The sequence below is a fragment of the Sciurus carolinensis genome, chromosome 16 (assembly GCF_902686445.1).
Source record: "Sciurus carolinensis chromosome 16, mSciCar1.2, whole genome shotgun sequence".
NCBI classification, from domain to species: Eukaryota; Metazoa; Chordata; class Mammalia; order Rodentia; family Sciuridae; genus Sciurus; species Sciurus carolinensis.
The window spans coordinates 65,337,935-65,358,699 of NC_062228.1; the positions used below are offsets into that span (position 1 = coordinate 65,337,935).

General features: G+C 55.2%; 1 protein-coding gene across 4 annotated transcripts; it reads left to right on the forward strand.

Annotated features, from left to right (window-relative positions):
* Window positions 1–272: 272 nt before the first annotated feature.
* Window positions 273–18,562, forward strand: Epn1 (epsin 1). Of its 4 annotated transcripts, none has more exons than XM_047527342.1 (11): window positions 273–537; window positions 3,516–3,837; window positions 10,078–10,327; window positions 12,977–13,101; window positions 13,446–13,520; window positions 13,987–14,070; window positions 15,339–15,642; window positions 16,143–16,253; window positions 16,385–16,468; window positions 17,573–17,830; window positions 17,967–18,562. In XM_047527342.1, the coding sequence occupies exons 2-11, from the start codon at window positions 3,610–3,612 to the stop codon at window positions 18,173–18,175; spliced, it is 1,728 nt and encodes a 575-aa protein (XP_047383298.1). In that variant the 5' UTR covers window positions 273–537; window positions 3,516–3,609; the 3' UTR covers window positions 18,176–18,562. The 4 variants fall into 4 exon arrangements, with proteins under 4 accessions (XP_047383298.1, XP_047383299.1, XP_047383300.1 ...); XM_047527341.1 differs by having other exon boundaries at window positions 274–537; window positions 16,382–16,468; XM_047527343.1 differs by lacking the exon at window positions 13,446–13,520 and having other exon boundaries at window positions 16,382–16,468.
* Window positions 18,563–20,765: the final 2,203 nt, after the last annotated feature.

Consider the following 20,765-nt stretch of genomic DNA (forward strand, 5'->3'; position numbering starts at 1 on the left):
TCGTCCTTGGGAGGGTCTCCTGTTCAGGTACAGGGGCCGGTGGCTCGTCCTGTGTCGCGGGGCGTGGGGTCCCTCCTGGGCTTCTACCTCGCCAAGGGGCGCCTTGTGGCCAGGTCCGAGACCCGGCGGAACCTCGCCACCGAGGCGGCAGGCGGAAGTGGCGCAAGAGCGCCCAGCCAGGAGGGCCCGCGCGCCGGAAGTGATGCCGCCCGGGCAGGCTCAGGTCGCGGAAGCGGGGGCCGCCGGAGCCGGGAATAGCGCGGAGGCGGGGCGCGCGGCCACTTCCGCTTCCGGTCCGTCGCCGCCTTCGGTTGCTTCCCGTCCGCTCGGCGGCTCCCCTCCCCCGCCCGGCTCTCCGCGCCCCTCACGGGCGCCGGGGCGGCGGGGCCGTCGGCGTGCGGTTTTCCGTGCGTCCGCGTGTGCCCCGGTGCGCGCCTCCGCCGCCCGCAGCTGGCGTGCGCCCCGCGACACCGAGGCCGAGCGGGGGCAGGGGGCTGACCGCCATGACCCCCCGGAGCCCCGCGTGAGGGGGCCAAGGTAAGCGCGGGCCGGGTACCCGGGGCGCTGCTCGGGGTCGCCGGTCCGGCCTCTGCGCCCGCCCTGTGCCTGGCCCTCGGGCCTGGGTCGCAGCGCGCGGGCTTCGGCCGGGCCTCTGTTCCGTCCGGTGCCTCTGGATTTCGGCTGCGGTCGTCTGTGGCGGCCTTTGTGCCTCCACGTCCTCACGGGCTCGTCTGTCCGTTGTCTGTGTGCCTTTCTCGGCTCCGTAGCTGTCGGCGTCCCAGTCTTCAGTGGGCCTCTGCCTGTGTTGCTCTGTCTCTTCGCCTGAGTCGATGTTTTTACAAAGCGTTTGGAGATAGGAGTTCCTTGTGTGGCTGTGCTGTCAGGTTCCCGTCCTTGTCCTTCTAGGTTCTGTGTTTTCATTTCCTCAAACCTCTGCCTCTGGAGCACGTTTCTCTCTCCCCGTTTTCACGTATCACTTTCGTTACCATACCTATTACCAGTCTCCTCGTTCTTTCCAGAGCTCTCCTCCTTGGTCTAGGACCTGCTCCCTTCAAGTCTCTGGTGTGTATTAAGAGCTTCAGCTCTGGAATCAGAGCCCTCATGCTTGCTGTGATATTTGGCAGGTGACTTCTCTCTCCAGACCTTCGTTTCCTAGTCTTTTAGATAGAGATATGCGTAATTGGTACATCCAGGGGCTCTGTGCATCTTCGTGGAGGTGGTATTGTCAGGTACCCAGTGTGTCTGGAACAGCGTGTAACTAGCTAGGAGCTCTGATTTTTTTATTATTACTTAGAAATTTTTGTCTCACTAAATGTTTGATATTGGTCATTTGAGTTTCCTTGTAGAAGTTTGCCTGATATAACAGTTGTATTAGACTTAATTTAATAATTCCCTTTGAATTAGTTTGATTTGAAAAATAACTTCATTCTAAGCTGTGTCTGACATCCTTGATGTGAGAGATGTGTGTGTTTTTTAACACTGTTGAAGCATGTATGTGGTATTAAGATAGCATATCTTGGGATGCCACCCCTTGGAAGTGTTCTGTGTTCCTCCGATAATAATTGAAGGCAATGTTATTGAGCTCCTACTATCTGTGGGGCACAGAGCCAAGCACTTTGTGTACCCATCTTATTTAATCAACAACCTTGCCAGGTAGGAATTCTTTCATTTCAGAGTTGAGTATACTAAATCTTAAGGGGACTTTTTTTGCCTGTTTCATCAGATTTTAAACCTCAGTTTTGTCCCCCCCTCCCCCATTATATCCCATTTTTCTTGTCTCTTATTTCTCAGTCTCAGGTCTGTCTTTTCTCTCTGTCTTCCTGCCCTGCTCTCTTCCCATATTTTTGCATGTTTCTTGTGTCTGTCTCAGCATGCCTCAGGGCAGCCCCCTCTGCCCAGGTTTCTCCATGATTTTTCTTCCTGTTTCCTTATCATTTACTTTTTTCTCTCTGTATTTGTCACATTATCTCTTCTTCTTAGTGTCTTTGGCTGGGCTTATCTTGGGACCCTTGCTGCTTTTTTCACCTAGTTATATCATTCTTCAGGGGCCTGACTCTGCTGAGTTCAAGGCAGCCAGTCTTATTCACCAGTGTCTCCCCTAGGTTTAGATCATGGTAGGGTTCAGTAAATCTCCATGGCTTGTAGAAGAGGCATAGACTGTGGTGGTCAGAGCCTCTTCTGGACCAGGTTACTCCAGGGGTGAGTTGTGTCCTGGGCAAGACGTTAACCTCTGTCTCTTTCCTCCCTGGTGAGGTGGCTGTGTTGCATGGAGTTGTAAGGATTAATCGAGTTAATGTGAGTGAAGCTCTTAGGAGGTGCCTGACATTAGGTGAGAGCTGTGGAAATGCTTGCTGTTGCCATTCTCATGTGCTTGATTATTGCCTTCTGTCCTGGTCTCATCACCTGGTCTCAGCACAGGTTCATTTAATTTAGGTTAATTTAAAAGTGTGAGTTTTAGCATTCAAGTGACCTTGGGTTGAGCCTGCCTTGCCATTTCTAAGACTGTGGCTAGGTTGTTTAACCTCCAGAGCTCAGTGTCTAATGCAGTGTTAGATGAGATAATGTGTGCCTCACGCCTAGTGAGGCCCGACACATGACTGGGACCCATCAGTGGGCTGTTACATCCCTATGTCTCCTTCTTTGAGCCTTCCTTCCAACCCTTGGGAGGGACGTCCAGTTCCCAGGTATCCCTCACTTCCTGCTGCCTTGGGATGCCTCTGGTCTTTCTACCAACTCTTGAGTCCCTCATCAGTCTCCTCTTCCTTGTGTCCTTGTTCTGCCCTGGATTCCCTGCTTCTGCTGTCCCTGGTCCAGAGGTCTTCCCTGCCCTCCTTTCTTCCTTTCTGCACCATTTATTGAATGCTTTTCAGAGTTTGTAGGAAAAACCATGTCCAGACACGTGTGGTTTCTGTCCTGTGGGGCTTGTGGGTGGACCTCAGCCACAGAATCAGATGAATGAACTTAGAATCACAAGGGCTATGGAGTCTACTGGTGAGGACCCTGGGAAACAGTGACCCAGGTACAGATCTGGGAGGGGGAGTCCCTGGTGAAGGAGGAGAGGAGCATGTGGTCAGGGTGATGGTCTGGTGACATGCCTGGCCCGCCTTCACAGAGCGTCTTATGTTCACCAGGTCCTTAGTTCACTGGATCACCACACAGAACTCCATTTTACAGAGGGCAGGAGTTTGAGACCTGCCCAGGTTAGCCTGGCTAAGAAGGGGCTGAGTTAGGATGTGGCCCAGGGCAGTCTGACTCCTATGCCTGTGACCTGCTGCATGTTCTGCCTCACTGAGCAGAGACCCAAGCAGGAAGGATTTGGGCACATTTGAGGAACTGAAAGATGACTTGGGTGACTTTCAGACAGAGGTTAACAAGGGACAGAACCTTGTAGGCCACAGTTAGGATCTTGTCTTTGCATCTGAGGGGAGCCGGCAGCCTTGGGAAGAGATGGGGGGTCAGGGCTCTGGCCAGCCTATGTTGGGTTTGTGTTTTTTAAAGATTCTTTCCCCTTTCAGATGCAGCAGTCTGCCGGCACCTGCTGCAGCCTCCCTCTGTGAGTTGTAGCCTCTCCACGCCCCTTGACGCTCTCTGACACCACCACTGGGCACCATGTCGACCTCTTCCTTACGGCGCCAGATGAAGAACATTGTCCACAATTACTCAGAAGCAGAGATCAAGGTCCGTGAGGCCACAAGCAATGACCCCTGGGGCCCGTCCAGCTCTCTCATGTCAGAGATTGCCGATCTTACCTACAATGTCGTGGCCTTCTCGGAAATCATGAGCATGATCTGGAAGCGGCTCAATGACCATGGCAAGAACTGGCGGCACGTTTACAAGGTCAGCACCTGGGGCTGTCCCCTGGGGCTGGAGACCTGGGACAACAGGGTGTGCCTGCAGGGGAGCTTCTGGTTCCCAAGAGGAGTTGAAGTACTATGCTTGTATGTAAACTCTTTTGTTTAATGATAGCAACAAATACAGTGGACGCTTGGTATCCATGTGGCATTGGTTCCAGGCCCCCTGCATTTACCTAATCCAAGGATACTTAAGTCTCTTCAGCAGAATGGTGTGGTATTCACATATAACCTACCCTTGTCCACCTATGTACTTTATATCACTTCTAGATTACTTATTAGTTACTGACACAATGCAAGTGTTAAGTAAATAGCTCTGATACTTTATTTTTTAGGGAATAATGACAATAGAAAAACTGTACACATTGAAACAGACAGTTTTTCCCTCCAGGTATTTTTGATCCAGGACTGGTTGAATCTGGGAATGTGGAACCTGTGGAACAGGAGTGGCAACTGTATAACATTCTAAAGAGTTTTGAGCCTCATGATGTAAATCTACTTTTGAATGAGTGAAGTAAGATTTGTGTGCTCAAGAGATTTAAGAGGGCCCATAGTGCCCTCATCCAAGCGCATCCTCATCTGTGTCCCTATCTAATCAGGGGACCCCTTACACAGATGACACTGGGCTGTGGGCATGTCAGAATAGCCTGCGGGAATCTCAGCTGCCTTTCCTGAGGTGTAAGAGGTCAGACTTCTAGGCTGTACTCTGATTGCTGCTGTTTATCTAACATGCAGACCGTCAGACAGATAACAGGTTAGTGCTCACCAGGAGTCAGGGTGGAGATGGTGACAGGGGCACCACCAGGAGAATTTTTGGGTGACAAAAGTGTTTGTGTATGTTGGTTGCAGTGGTGGTTATGTGCTGGAGCACTTGGTCAGAACTCAGACTGTGTGTTAGGAAGAGTGGGTTTGGCTGGGTGGTGCACACCTGTAATCCCAGCAACTCAAGAGGCTGAGACAGGAGGATCACAAGTTCAAGGCCGGCATCAGCAACTTGGTGAGGACCTAAGCAACTTAGTGAGACCCTGTCTCAAAATGAAAAATGAAAAGGGCTGAGGATGTGGCTCAGTGGTAAAGTAGCCTGGGGTTAAAGCCTCATTACCAAAAAACAGTAGTTTAAACTGTATGTAAATTAGACCCCATTTAAAAAAGAAAGCGAAAGAATGCTCTCTATTAGGACATAAAGATATGTCACTTTTTTTTTTTTTTTTTTTCATTTTACAATTACAGAATATTCTGCTGTACAGATTGGCCATAATTTTCTTAATTCTGTGTTGATTTTTTTTCCTTTTAAAGTGGTTTGCAGTGTTTTGCTTTTTCAACCAAGAATGTCCTTGTAGGCTTGCAATTTTCTAGAGCTGGAATTGCTGGTCATATGTGATTTTGGTAGAAGTGGTCTAGTGTGCTTGCCCTAACCCAGACAGTCTCACAGCCTAGGGCTGTGGGCCGAAGGGAATAATGGGTCTGTGGGGAGGACTCTGTGAGTGGGTTTCCAGTTCGGTGGCTGCCTTGGGGGCTGAGGGCCTAGAAATCTCTCCTCAGGTTACTCCTCTGTTCCTTGTGTTCTGGCAAAGTGACCAAGGGCATGGGCTGAGGCCAGGTGGCTGGGTTACTCTGGGAATAGAACCTCAGGCTCATCCCTGGACTTCCCCCGTGGGAGGGTCTGAGGAGCCCTGCTCTTCTGACTTGGGTCATTGCAGGGCCCTGCTGCTTTGGTTTCTCTTTACTATGTCTGTGGAGGGTCTGCTCTGTGAGTCTTGGTGAACACGATGAGACCGAGGGCCCCTCTGTCCTTGCTGCCCTTGGATACTTCTGCCAAGGCAGGGATGGTTGCCCCTGCTCCAGCATGAGGAGGCAGAGGCCCAGAAAGGGGCATCACTAGAGATTGGATAGGGAGTTGAGGCCCACTTTCATGACATACCAAGGCTGGGTCGTGACCTGGGTTGAGCCATAGATGGGCGTCAGTTATTGGTCCATCACTTATTGGTCCATCACTTATTGTGGTAGACTGTAAGTGATGGATTGGCTGGTTTCTCCTGCTGAGAACTGGGGCAAGACCTGGAGGTATAGGCAAGCCCTGTGTGGGGGCAAAGAGGAAGGGTGGGCTGGTGGGTTTGGAAGAGAGGAGTGTGTAGAGGGAGGGGATCCTTGGGGGCCTTGGATGGCAGATCCTTCCTGACCAGCAGCTGGTGTATTGCCTCTGGTAGCAAAAACCAGCGGGTGACTCTTGTCCTGGGAACGTGCTGTGCTGGAGACTGTGGGCTGCACACAGGGCAGGGAAGTGGCAGGGGAGGTGGATAGGTAGCCTGACTGTTTCCCAAGAGTGGTGGGGGGTCCACACAAGGCTGCGTCTTGAATTCTGTGGGTTGTCCCTTTGCTGGATGGTGCTAAGAACCCACCCTGATAAGACCCTGCTCTGACTTTCCAACAGCTGCTGAACTGTTGGACCACTGCTGCAACTGGAGGGCTTAGTGAGGATGGTAGAGGACTCTGAAGTTGTGGGCAGTCAGGGAAGACTTCCTGGAAGAGGCTGTCAGGCCAATCGCAGGTCCTGCCTGACTTTTCTAGCCTGGTTGTTTTAAAGAATTTTTAAAAGATAGACTTAATGAGATCTAACTGGTAAACAGTAAAACCTTTTTAGGTACCATTCTCAATTCTGTTGGACGGATGTATTTTAAACTGTCATCAAAGTTAAAGGAGAATATTTTTGTCACCCCAGAAAGGTCCCTTGTGACTTTTTTATTTTTTGGTACCAGGGCTTGAACCCAGGAGTGCTTAACCTCTGAACCACATCCCTTTTTAAAAAATATTTTATTTAGAAATCAGGTCTCACTGAGTTGCTTAGGGTCTTGCTAAGTTGCTGAGGCTGCCTTTGAACTTGCAATCCTCCTGTCTCAGCCTCCCAAGCTACTAGGATTACAGGTGTGCACCACTGCACCTGGCCCCTCATGCCCTTTTTTGCTTCCCTCCTCCATGCCCTGGCCCGACTTGGCCCAACTGCCCCTGCTCTGCTTTCTGACCCTGCAGTGTCTCTTGATTCTGTATTCCCTGTGGCAGAGCCCGTGAATGCTGGTCTTTGAGTGCTCAGGAGTCTCAGTTCATGTGGACACTGCTGTGGGGATCCTGCTTGCTCTGAGCCTCTGATTCTCAAGCTGATATGATGGGATCCTGTCTCAGGTGTGCAAAGAGAGGATTAATGGCATCTGTGACACCCTGCTGTGGTGGGAGCCTGTGCTGCCCCCAGGTTGACCTACTGGGCAGTGTGGGGGGGGGGTGGCATGCGAGTGACTGCAAGTTGCCCTTTTAGTTGCTGCCACACATGTGGAGACCTCAGTGTACTCTGGGCCGGGGCTCAGCAGGGACCACTGTGTCAGCATCTGACTGGCGCCTCCTTTGGGCTTCGCAGTTCCCTTGTGGAAGTGTGTGTGACCCAGTGTTCCTGAGCTGCCAGGAGCCTGGGACACACCCTCTGCCCTCAGGGCCCCTTGTGCTGACCCCTGCTGGCATGAGGAGGGCTCTCATTCCACCTCTCACTGCCTGTGGTCTCTTGTCACTTCAGTTTTGTGGTGGATTGAGCAGGGACAATCTTTCCTCTTGGTTGGATGGGAAAACTGAGGCTCAGCCTTGAGAAGTAGACTGCTTGGAGCTGGGGGAATGGTCTGGGGCTTGGGCTCATCTCTCCAAAACCCGAGTGCTCCTGTCCGGCCATACTCTGTGGGGTCTAATTGCCCCTGCAGAGAAAGAACTTGTGCTTTGGGGGCCTGACAGGCCTTGGTTTCTGCATGCATTCTGAATGGGCTCAGGGATGAGTCTTGAATGAGTAAGGCCAGTGTAAATCCTCTACCTTTATGTATGGCCCTCTGTCACACACAGGTTCCCAGCAAGTCCTCAGAATTACCCCATGAAGGAGACCCTTCCTTCCTTTTTTATTGATTTTTCTGGTTGAGCAAACTAAGGCAAAGTAACTCAGGGCCACCTAGCACCTGGTAGACATGGGAATGCAGCCCTGGGACTTGTTTGTGGACTGTCTCCTAACTTCTCTAAGAATGCAGGGTCTCAGTCTTTATTTTAAACCAGGGGTCAGCAAGCTATAGGCCACGGGTCAAATTCCATGCATTGCCCTTTACTGAAAGTAGGTGCTAACCCCTGAAAGTAGGTGCTGACCCTTTTGTTCATTGTATGTAGGACATCTTTGACAAAGCTGTGTTAAAATTTAGCAAGGACTGTTGGGTCTTCGCTTGCCTGCTTTTATGTTAAGGTTTTAAGATTCTATTGAGTTGTGGCACGCTCGGATCATGAGCGTGCAGTCTGATTTGCTCTTGGTTACATGTACACTGTGTGGCCTTCGCTGAGAGGGAGGCAGAGGATGTGTCCAGCTGTAGGGAGACTCCCTCATAACATCCCTGTCCCAGAGGCACTGTGACTGCCTGCCAAGGCTGTTCTGAAATGCTGGAAGGTTGCTTGTGTTCTTTTGGGTCTCACTTCTTTGCTTGCTGTGGAGTCTAGGGGTTTGGCCCATATTGTTGCATGCAGCAGCCGTTCATTTTTCTTTTATTTTTGTGTAAATGGTTACCCCACTGTGTGTGAACCTAACTCTAATTTACATGTGCTTTTCACTGTGACTGGGTTTGGGGGCTAGTTCCTGGGTTCACAATCTTTAACTGCCACTCCAAAGTTCAGAGAACTGTGAAATTGTTATTGTGAAGTTTGTTATAATCTATTGGTGCAAAGTCTGATGCTGACCCAGGTGGGGCCCTTAGTAGAGTGTGTGTTGGTCCCACTTCGTGAATTGGCATGACTCCCCTCTGAGAGTTCTCTTAGGTGTGGCACATGCACAGTCTTCCTGGCCTGAATCAGGGAGATTTCTGGATTCCAAAGTACAGGACCCAGAAGTGTTGGACCTGGCCTGCCCCTCTGCCCCTCAGGCTGGGTCCTGATGTTGGGTAGAGACCACTGTGCTTTTTTCCTTTCCCTGCCACACATAAACACCTCTAGGGCCAGTTAAAGATTAATCTCCAGACTCATCCGTAAATAGCCCTAACACACATTCAGAGAGCCTGGCCAGACCTTGGTTCTGCTCCCTCAGATGGCTGGACAGATAGATGTTCATGGCCCACAGCAGCATTTTCTGGCAAATTCACTGTTTAGACAGAGTTTGACTGCAGTAGCTGCCTCCTCCCTCTTTTTGTTCACTTTGCTCTATGCCTGGGAGCCTGGCTGAGTTTTGGGGACTCCGTGAAACCCCTGAAATCACCTGTGAAACTTGGGGTGTGCCTTTTTCTGAGGACGGTGGCCAGGGTCTCCTGCATTGTTAAAGGGGCCTGGAGCCTTATTCTGCAGATGGAGGCTTGGGTCCAGGCCTTGCCTAGGGATGTTTTATCCCCCATTTAATTTCAGTTTATTGAAAGATAATTTGTATGTTACAAAGTACAAAATCCCCAAAGGGCACAGACTGAATAGCAGGGCTTCTCCGCCCCCATCTCCTAACCCCAGTGTTCTTCCTGAGAGCGAGAGACTCCTTCCAGGAGTGCTTTGCTGGTCATCCTCAAGACTCCGTCAGTGCGAGTGTTGACTCTCAAGAGTGAGGGCACCTTTCAGACTGCAGACCGAGACAGGCTGTCCAGGGCACCTCCAGAGTGGCTTGGCAGGTGCAGTTCTGTTTGGCCCTGTTCCTCATGCTTTCACCTGAAGGGCGTGGAAGAAGCCTCGTGGCGCAGACCACACCAGGCGCCCAATGGCTGCCGCCACCCTGTCCTCTTCGCTGTTGTCATTCAGGTTAGATAGAGCTGCATCCACAGGTCACCCCCTCTGCAGCAAACAGTTGGCGGCATCTGGGGCGCCTGGCATTGGGCAGTCACCCCGTCTGGTGACTTCTCATCATACTGATAGGACCTCCCCACCAAGGGGGCCCTCCCCACTTACCCTTCCCAGCCCCTGGCAGCCTGCTGTCTGTCTCGGGACTTCTTGTCCATGAGCCCACTCTGGACTGCTGTGTGTGGCTGCTCTCTGAGCACGATTTGTCTCTGCTGCTGACACCGCATGGGTTAGCACTTCACCCTTTTCCTGCCGCCTCACGCTTCCACCGTGTGGACGGATGTGTCTCCTCCACTTAGATGATATGGGCCGTGGGACTTGGACCCCAGGTGGCTGCATGAGGGTCTGGGTACTTGGTGCAGTCTCTGCTGGGGTACCCAGCCTGAGTGAGTGGTGTGTCCCCACCCTGTAGGCTATGACACTGATGGAGTACCTCATCAAGACTGGCTCAGAGCGCGTGTCACAGCAGTGCAAGGAGAACATGTATGCTGTGCAGACACTGAAGGACTTCCAGTATGTGGACCGTGATGGCAAGGACCAGGGCGTGAATGTGCGGGAGAAGGCCAAGCAGCTGGTGGCCCTGCTGCGTGACGAGGACCGGCTGCGGGAAGAGCGTGCCCATGCTCTCAAGACCAAGGAGAAGCTTGCACAGACCGCCACAGGTGAGGCCACTTTTCACTGAAGCCCCTGACAGCCCAGGATCGGGTCTTCTCCTGTGAGGCCCTTCCTTCCAGTCTTCAGGGACCTGTCTCTCCTCACTGGGACCCTGTTCTGGCAGGTCTGTGTCCTTTCCTTCCCCTCAGGCCTCTTCTACAACTGCGGGTCTCTCCCTGCCTCTTGCCTCCTACTGTGGAACCCTAGAATTGAAATTTGTTCATTTTTCCCACAGTATTCGCCCATCGCCTCTTTACGGGCCAGGTGTGTTTAGATGCTGAGGGCAGCCAGCAGTGTCCCTGACCTTGTGGATATGTAGCCTGGGCCCTGGAGCAGGTGCAGACAGGTGTACCCACACTGGGAGTGGTTGGTGCTAGGTAAGGGGGCTTCCAGATTGGGGCTAGGAGGTCATGCAGGCACATGCCTGAGGGAGGAGCAGTTTTACGCAGAGATGAGGTGGGGCAAAGGCTCTGGGGTAGCCTGAGCGAGGCACAGAGGAGGAGGATGCCATGGATGACAGTGTCAGCCAGGGTCACAGCCTGGAGGTCTCTGCAAGGCCTTTGGATCTGCTTGATTTTAGGGTGAAGTTCATAGGTGCTATGCTGAGTTTGTTTGGTGGGGAACAGCATTTTTTAAAAGGTGGAAGTAAAGAGAAAATTACAGTGCATCCTCTGTCCTAAGGTCATGATCTCCCCTGAATCGTAGAGAGGCGTGTAGGCCCTGGATGTGCAGGGAAGTACATTCTGAACTGGATTGGGGGTGTCCACAGCCTGAGAGGAGTCAGCCACACAGCGTAGGGAGGGCCAGTAGTGTGTGCAGGAGACTGGCTATGCCTGGGTTGTGGGGGCATGCCTGGATTAGCCAGCCATGGTGGGAATGGGGAACCGGGAGTGTTGCCTGCAAATGAGATCGCTAGACCTGCTGGAGCAGAGGGAGCAGAAGGGAGCCTGTGACCTCTGGGGGTTCCACTATGTCATGTCTGGGTTCTCTGTTGATACCTACTTGGAGGTGTAGGGGGCAGAGCAGCATGTGCATAGCCCTGGCCAGGATTCCAGCATTGGCCCTGAACCTACAGTTGGAGTTTAAAGCAGGAGGGGAAGTGGAGGAAAGGAAATCGGGGAGGCTGAGGAGTGGACAGAGGTGATGGAGGACCAGTGTGGGTGGTGGAAGAACTGGGCTGGGCTGGGCTGGGCTGGATGTTGGCTGAAGGCAGGGACCTTACTGTCTCATGGTGTACACTTCACCTAGTTCACGTGTAAGTGAGCGTGCCTGGCCACATGCCCCAAAACCCCCACCATGGTCTCTGAAATTTGAGTTTCCTGTAGTGTTTTTTTATTCCTTTTTTTTTTTTAATTGGTGCATTATAGTTGCACATATTGATGTAATTACATTTTTATACATATACATAACATAACTCTATAATTTGGCCAATATCACTCCCCAGCATTTCTTATAGTTTTATGTCTTAATGCATTCTTTTTCATTTTTTTCCCACTGGTTGAAAGCAAGAAAACCTGCGTTGGCCAAAGGCCATAGTTTGCTGGTCCTGTCCTGGAGCAAGCTGTGGGAGGCTGGGGAGGCAGTTCAGGAGCACCCTAGGGTGAGAGGAGAGGCTGGCAGGGCTGGCAGCCACAGGGAACCTGTGGAGAGTGGCTAATGAGGGGAAATCTGGTTGCTGGTGGCTGAAAAGTTAGGCGGACCTTCAGACTCCAATACCCAACTTGGACTGGGGCCAAGGTTTGGCCATGGAATGTGGACTCCCAGCAACCCACTGCAACACTTTGCTGATCTGGTTCAGAGCTGCCCTAAGAGCACAGGTGGGCCCTTGGACAACTTCCAGGAGAGCCTGGATGCAGGGTGGGTGGGTGGGATCAGGAGCCCAGGACTTGGGGACTGGCATCTAGAGTTGAAGCATACAACTTACTGGGGCAGGGAGAACTGGGGAGTGCCAAGGGTCTGCTCTAGGGGGTGCCGAGACTGGGCCCATGTGGGAGCTCAGCAGACAGTGTGGTGCTGGGTGGGGAGGGTGGTGAGCAGATGCAGACTTCAGAGGCCGAGTACGAGCTCTCCTGGGGGCCCAGAGTGTCTTCCCCCACTTCTGTTAGCCCTGGAGACAGTCTGGCCTTCCTTTGTCCCCAGCTGTCCCTTCTTGTTCCACTCCTGGAACCAAGAGCTCCTCTACTCACTCTCTTCTACTCACTCTCTTCTACTCAGTCTCTTCTGACTGAGCCTTGAGTGACTGAACAGACACTGTCCTTCTCTCTGAATTCCAACTGTTCATGCCAGAGCCATAGTCCTCCCTGAGTCCCTGAAGCTGAGGCTCTGGGCCTCCCTCCCTGGTTGCCAGGGTTGGCCAGGGGTAAGAGGGGACCAGGGAAAAAGGACCTCTTGCCCAGCTCTGGGGCAGACCTCAAGGCAAACAGGCCTGGGCCCTCCCTCTTCCCATAAGCATCTGCTCCTGCCCTCCCTCTGTTCCTCCTGCGGATGGGTCTGCCTTCACCCCTCTGCAACTCTAGCTTCTCAGCCCCTGCCCCAACTTGGCCTGCGGAGGCCTTGGTGGTGGGTACCTGGCAGCAGAAGCACCTGCCTTTCCTCTTGGGTCACCATCTCCTACTCCCAGGTCCGTGGTTCATCGGTCTTGTGTCTCCTGCCCCCAGCCTCCTCAGCAGCAGTGGGCTCCGGGCCCCCGCCTGAGGCGGAGCAGGCCTGGCCGCAGAGCAGTGGGGAGGAGGAGCTGCAACTCCAGCTGGCCCTGGCCATGAGCAAGGAGGAGGCTGACCAGGTAGTGGTGTGCCCTGGGCCGTGGGTCAATCTCGTTCTGCCATCCTGTCTCCATGCCTCACCCTCCACCTGCTCCTTCACTCCTGCCAGCCTCTTCTCCCTGGCCCTTGCTCAGTCTCTGCTCTCCCTGGTCCTCTGTCCCTGTCCCTTCCTTTCTGGGAGCTGTCCTGAACCTTTGCCATCTGGTGCTCTGCATCTCCCTTTGCTCACCCCTCACTGGCTTGGGGGTCTGGTGCCCCTCTTTGCCCATGTCCAGTCCTCTGTCCTCCCTCTTGACCTTACCCTGTACCTCTTCCTCTGGCTTTGGCTTCCCTACCCTTGCCCCTCACACTCTCTCTCCCCCAGCCCCCGTCCTGCGGCCCCGAGGATGACGTCCAGCTCCAGCTGGCCCTTAGTTTGAGCCGAGAGGAGCACGATAAGGTCAGAGTGGCCTCCCTGCCCCTGCCCAGGGGTCCCCTCACACCCCACTCAGGCGCTTGGGTCCCACCCCTCACCCCTTCCTGGAGTGCCCGAGCCCACAGACTTGGCTCACACTGAGCCCTCGGTGTCTTTGGCTGCTCGGCCTCAGGCAGAACAAGGTCTGGCATAGATGCCATGGAAGTGAGGCAGACCTGCTAGGTTGTCCTGGCTTTGCAGACCCCCAGTGCAAACACCACCCCTGCAGAAGGCCAGGGTGAGCACCTCACACTTCACATCTTGGATCACACATGCTTCCCTGCCTCCTACCTGCCTTCGGCCCAGGTGTCCCACCCCATTTCATCCATTGTCCACATCCCATTAATTTTCCAAAGAGAAGGGGTGGTCGGGGCCTTCCAGGCTCAGCAAGCTGTGTCTGCCCATCACTTGTGCTCACTCCTGCTCTGGCTGGTGCTTTTGTGCCCCACAGGAAGAGCGAATCCGTCGCGGGGACGACCTGAGGCTGCAGATGGCAATAGAGGAGAGCAAGAGGGAGACTGGAGGCAAGGAGGAAGTGAGTGGTGTGCTGTGTCCCCTGGATTGGCTCCTCTTGTGGTTGGAGGTGATTTCTGGGCATGGTTTGCTGAGGAGAAGGCCCAAAATGGTACAAGAGCCTGAGGGGCTGCAGATGGGGTGTAGGCGTGTGGCCGATCGCCCTGCCCAGGACCTCCTCTCTGGGCGAGGCATGGTGAGGTGGAGCTGTGCAACTCTGTTCTGGATCCTTCCCAGAAGCCTCACTTCCATCATCTGGCAGGGTTCTGGGTGGGTGGGGCTCGCTCACGCAGGGCTGGCCACAGGGTCAATACTGACCTTGTCATCCAGTCTCCACTGGTGACCTCTGTTCAATCACTGGTCTACCCTGAGCATCTCCATGGCTCCCTGGACTCTGCTGCCACCCTGAGGGCAAAGAGATCTTGAGGCCAGTCCTGACTCTTAAAATGTAGGGATGTGGAGAGCAACAACTGTGGCCATGGGTAGTCAGCCAGTGGGGCCATTCTGATGGACAGAAGTGCCTGCTCAGGCTGGTCTCAGCTCACTGGGTCTTCATCTGGCTGCACCAGTCATCCTTTTTGCTCCTTCCACCCTTGGCATAGGCCAGGAAGATGCTCATGTCTCCCTGAGGCTGCTTGCCTCGTGGGTGCTGCCTCGGCATGCCAATGGATGGGGGGCACCTCCACTTGCAGAGAGACAGGGCCTGAGCTGCCAACCCCAGTACACCAGGATTTTGCTCAAGTATGTGCACACTTGCAGCACCTGTAGGTCCAGCGCGTGATGGTAACTGCAGACAGTGAGGCTTGGGGAGGGCTTCCCGGGTGGGGCACAGGGAGTGGGTGGGCAAAGTCAACTGAAAAGCAGCTGTGACGCAGTGGGTGGGGAGTCCTTCCTGAGCTGCCGCAAGTTGAGGGACTGATCAGAGGACCTGGGGCAGGTGGTTTTGAAGGGCCAAACCTGTGGTGCAGGTCATGGTCTGGGGGCCAAGGTGGAGGGGAACTAGGCCCAGGCCCTTTGGTGGTGGCTATGGGTAGGTGGAGGTGGATGGAGATGGGTAGGTCCAGTGGGTGTGAGGGACTGCCAGGGCATCTGTCGCAGCCCTACTTCTGTCTCCTGCCTGCACACTGAGAACCCCTTGCTCCTTCCCTTCAGCACCCACCACCACCCTCTTCCCACCAGGTCCTCGACTTCCCTCTGGCCCTGCCCTCTTTTCCTCTAGGCATCCCTCCCCACCCCCTGCCCTCTGTTCTTCCAGGCACCTGTGTGCTCTTTTCTTTTTTTCTCTTGCAGTCATCTCTCATGGATCTCGCCGATGTCTTCACGGCCCCGGCCCCTCCATCGGCCTCAGACCCATGGGGGGGCCCAGCACCCATGGCTGCCCCCATCTCCACGGCTGCCCCTGCCTCGGACCCCTGGGGGGGACCTGCTGTCCCTCCAGCTTCTGATCCCTGGGGTGGTCCAGCCCCCACACCAGCCTCCGGGGACCCCTGGAGGCCTGCTGCCCCTGCAGGACCCTCCGTTGATCCTTGGGGTGGAACCCCAGCCCCTGCAGCTGGAGAGGGCCCCATGCCTGACCCATGGGGAAGCTCTGATGGTGAGTGCCACAGGCCACTGCTATAGCCCCTCAGCCCTCTGTACCATCCTTAGCCAACCATGCCTTTTTGGAAGGGGGAACAAGTACAGTCAGGTGATGCAGGGAGTGGAGGGAGTCAGACAAGATGACCCAGAGGAGGGCGAGTGAGATTGGGTCTCGGAGGACTTGGGAGGGCCTGCAGGGAGGGGCAGCTGTGCAGGGACTGCACAGGCAGAGTCTGAGCTTTGTCTTAGGTACCTGGGGAGGGTGGCAGGTGAGGCTGGGATCTGGTTAGGGTGTGGAGGCCTAGATGCCTGACTGGACGGGAATGGAAGCTTTGGAGAAGTGGCAGGTGTGGTGAGCCTAGGACCAGACTCTGCAGGTGGATGTGTGTACAGGTGGAGTGTGTGGCTGGAGGAGTGCGTGAAAGTGGGCCTGGGTGGTCATTTCAGCAGCAGCAAACTCCCAGCCACCCAAGCAGGGAAGGCCACCCTCCCCTCCCCTATTCCTTGCTCACCTAGGTGGGGCTCCAGTCAGCGGACCCCCAGCTTCTGATCCTTGGGCTCCTGCACCTGCGTTCTCTGACCCCTGGGGGGGGTCGCCTGCCAAACCCAGCACCAATGGCACTGCAGGTACTGGGCAGCTCTGGGCTGGGTATGTCCATGTTGTGTGAGACGTTCACCTCCTGGGTCCTGAGTGAGCAGGGCATGGAGGCAGGGCCACCAGGTGGTTGCTGAGTGGAATACCCTGATCCCCACAGCAGCTGGGGGCTTTGACCCGGAACCTGATGAGTTCTCAGACTTTGACCGACTCCGCACGGCCCTGCCAGCCTCTGGGAGCAGCACAGGTGAGCTGCCTCTCCCCCCGATTCCCCAAAAGCTCCCCACACCTTCCCTGCCTGTTTCCTCTGTGTGCCTCACCATGCGGGGCAGGCTGTCCTTCAGAGCAGAGAGTTTGGTGGGGAAGAATGAGCCAGACCTGGCTTCACAGAGGACTGTGTTGCTTTGCTGGGAGTAATTTCAGATGTGAAAAAGTTGCCAAAACAGTACAAAGAACTCCCTTTGGTGATTGCCCACCTGGATGCCCACCTGGGCCCTCTCGGCCTGGCAGGCAGTGGCGTGTTCTCAGTGGGGATGGGAGTTGGGGAACCACCTGTGCCCCTCTGTTGTGTCCTGGCTGCACCTGGCTGTCCTCGTGTGTTGAGGTGCTGGCCTGGAGCAGGTCAGTGCAGGGCTCTTCAGAGTGTGTCAGCAGCCACAGTTGTCCGCCTTTCAGCAGTTGTTCCTGTGTTAAGCAAACTTCTGTTGAAGTGCCAGCCACGATCGGTATTGAAGCATTTCTACCGAGGAAGTCTGGAGGAGGAAAGTGAGGCCCAGCGCTCCCCTCCTCCCTCACGCTGGCATTGATTTAGGTGGCCTGTTGGACTGCAGGTGGCATTCTCCTCAGCCTTTCCTCCCCAGACAGATTTGTGTAGTTTTTTTAACATTAGAATTTTTAGATCTATTTTTTCAAAAAGTCTGCCCTCGGGCCAGCAGATGTATCAGCTTTACCAGGATGGTTGGCGACCACCCTGGCTCCTCCCTCGTGACATCCCCACTAGACCTGTGTGCTCAGTGGGTTTCTTGTGGGGACCCTGCTTTGAGACTGCAAGTGTCCTGCACAACACTTGTCCTGCTGTCTGCACTGGCCCTTCTCAGATGGCTCTCTCCTGAAAGAGTCCCACTGTGGTTGTTAGGGGTACCGTGTTCTGTCATTCCCTCTGCTTGCACACTGGAATTGGGCCCTTGTAGCTTTGAACTTGGCCTCTGCAGCTTGAACTGCATGCCTTGAACAGACCATGGCCTGTCTGTGCCTCATGTCCTCCTCGAGGAAGTCTCAGCCTGCCTGTCTCCCCTCAGCCTGTGTGACCCTGCCATCTGGCCCCTCTGAGCCCCTTCCTGGCTTCTTCTAGGGGAGCTGGAGCTGCTTGCAGGAGAGGTGCCCGCCCGCAGCCCTGGGGCCTTCGACATGAGCGGGGTTGGGGGGTCTCTGGCCGAGGCTGTGGGGAGTTCCCCACCTGCCACTGCCCCAACCCCCACACCCCCCACACGGAAGACACCAGAATCCTTCTTGGGGCCCAACGCAGCCCTCGTGGATCTGGACTCGCTGGTGAGCCGGCCAGGCCCCACTCCTCCAGGAGCCAAGGCTTCCAACCCCTTCTTGCCAAGTGGTGAGTGTGGCACCCCCTGAAGGCCCCCCGGAGCCAGTGCCTCACGGGCTAGGGATGCTCCTCCCCACCGTGCACAGACACTGGGTGAGCCAGCACCCTCTGACTGGACCCCGTCTTTCCTTTTCTCTCCCTACAGGAGCCCCAGCCACTGGCCCCTCCGTCACTAATCCCTTCCAGCCAGCGCCCCCTGCAACGCTCACCCTGAACCAGCTCCGTCTCAGCCCTGTGCCCCCAGCCCCTGGTGCACCACCCACCTACATCTCTCCCCTTGGTGGGGGCCCTGGCCTGCCCCCCATGATGCCCCCGGGTCCCCCGGCACCCAACACTAACCCCTTCCTCCTATAATCCAGGGCAGGAGGGGGACCTGGCCTGGCCGACCCCCCACTCCTGCTTCCTGGGAGATCAGTGTTGTGAGTGCATGTGAAATGGGGCACTCCCACCCCAGCGCCCTCCCCCTTCTGGGGCCCACTCACACTACGCCCTCTTCCCACGTCCCCAACCCTTCTCCCCCAGAGAAACTGGACATGGGGGATGGGGAGGGGAGCAGCCAGAGGAGGACCCCTTTCTGTGGCATTAGAAGAGGGAGGGACAGCTGGGGCCCCCCCACCATTCCCCCTCCCTCCAAATTCCTGACCCCATCAGTGTTTGAGCCTCCTTGTTCCCCTTTGCACCCCGTGGTGAACCCTTGGTGATGATTTGGGCAACTTCGGGAATAAATGGCAATTCTCATGGGTGCGGCTCCTCTGCATTCCCATCCACAATTTCTGTGTCCCTCAGAAGCCCCTTTCCCTGGGGGAGCCAGGACTTGAACTGTGTTCCCTCTCAGGGGCAGCTGGGAATCTGTCCCTGAGCTAGTTCCTGGGGTGGCCGACTGAGGGCCGGGAGTCCCTGCTCTGGGGAACTGATGTCCTGGGTGAGGCTCTAGGCATGCCCCGGTCAGTGGCACCGTGCTGAGGTCAAGAACTGAGGGAGAGCTGGGTGGTGGCACATGCCCACACCTGTGCCCTTGTCACTGTACCTGCTGCAGGCATCACTAGTCCTTCCCAGCACATCACTAGTCCTTCCCAGCACCCCTGGGCCCCCAGGATCGGCCTCTGCTGGCTGAGCCATGTGGACCATCAGGTGCCATCTGTTTGCCATTGTTCTGTGTCATGTGCTGGACTTTGTCTGACAGAAACAAGCCCAGCAAGGTGGTGCTGCCATCATCTCTGTACAGGTGGACATCAGCCATCTGCAGCCCACGGGCCTCAGGCTTGCAGATGTCCTTCCGAGTGAGGACTCCTGTTACTCTGTAGTCAGGTCCTGACTACGAGGCATGTTCTCATTGACTACGACCCCATCAGGTGAAGTCGGGTGGGAGCCAGGCGCAGGGTCATCAAACTTCATTCTTGTCTCTTCTACTAGAGACTCAGGGTGAGGGGACAGATGAGTCACGGGGGTGCTTGCTGCAGCATCCAGGCCAACCAGGGTCTCCAAAAGGGCCACCCAGAGAGGACATGATACAGGCTCTAGGATGGCCTGTGACACCCCTGTGCCCTGGTTCCTTCCTTGTGTGGAGGTTGCTGAAGCGTATATGACCTTGGAGCCTTGGAGTGGAGTACAAGTGTCCTGTGGTGGTGTGACGTTAGGGTCTGTTACTTTTTGTCAAGTGCACCCTGGGCATTCGGAGCATCCTCTCATTTTCAGCTCAGAACAAGTGCCTGCTCCCTCCTGCAGGCCAGGGTGCTGGGAGGGTGGTGGGCATGGAGGAACTGACCAGCCACGCACGCCATGCTGCAGTGCACAGGTAGGTCAGCTGGCTTGCTAGTATCCCTGGCTTGGCCTGGGGAGGCAGCCTTCTCCTTGCACTTGGGTATTTTGGTGTGAGGGGACTCCCTGGGAGGAAATGGGACCTGGGCTAACTGAGACTTACTCTAGTCCCGGCAGGGCAGTTATGGGTGGGCTGTGGGGCAGGAAGAACCTGGCTCTTGCAGATTCGTCCTCCGTGGTGCATTGTTGCCACCACAAGTCAGGCCTCCACCCGACTCGGGGTAGCATGCCTGAGGAGCACTATGCTTCAGTAGAGGAGCGGGAGACGGGCAGCGCACGGGGCTGCTGGCACCCAGCCCGAGTGCTGTGTGTACCACCACGAGGCTGTCCCCTTGTTTACTCTTTTTCCAGGGTATTCTAGTTCCCAGAGTTAGTTGGAGCAGCCATTTAACGAGGCTCAGCACCTTGGTTTGTGGTGGCCCTCTGTGAGGAGGTGACTTCAGGGAGTCCCCAGTCCAGGATGCATGTGCAGGGTGCATTTCACTCCTGCAGCAGGCACTTTGCTCCTTTGGAGGGGGGGTACTGGGGATTGAACCCAGCGGCACTTTACCACTGGGATATATTTAGTCCTCCACTTTTGAAATTTTAGGACAGGGCCTCCCTAAGTTGCTGAGGAACTTGTGATCCCTCCTGCCTCAGGTCCCAAGCTGCTGGGATTACAGGAGTGGGCCACCAATACCCTACACTCCGCCCCTCTTGCTCCAGCAAACATCTTGTCCCCAAGCTCCCATGGTTGAAGTTTTTCAGTGACACTTGCTAGCGTCCAGGAAGGAAGACTGTCCAGGGTCACTGGGTTAGGTACAGGGGCCTGGTACTAGTGGTGGGGCAGAATTTGGCTCAGCTCCTGATGCAGGTGGTCACCGGATCTAGGAGGAGCAGGGTGCAGATTGTGTACAGGCGACTCGGAATGCCAGGGTGAGGAGGGTTCTTACTGTGGACGGCAAGCAGATAAGGAACCCAGACGCTTTGTCACTAGGCTGAACCGCCCGGACTGCTGAGACTGGGCTTTACCCGGAAGTGCACAGGAGGGCCTAGGACCTCGGGAACCAGAGCAGTTTGGCCAGCCTTGTCAGGGTCAGGCTGATCTGGGCATCTGTGCAGAGGGCTGACAGGGCTCTTCTGCGAT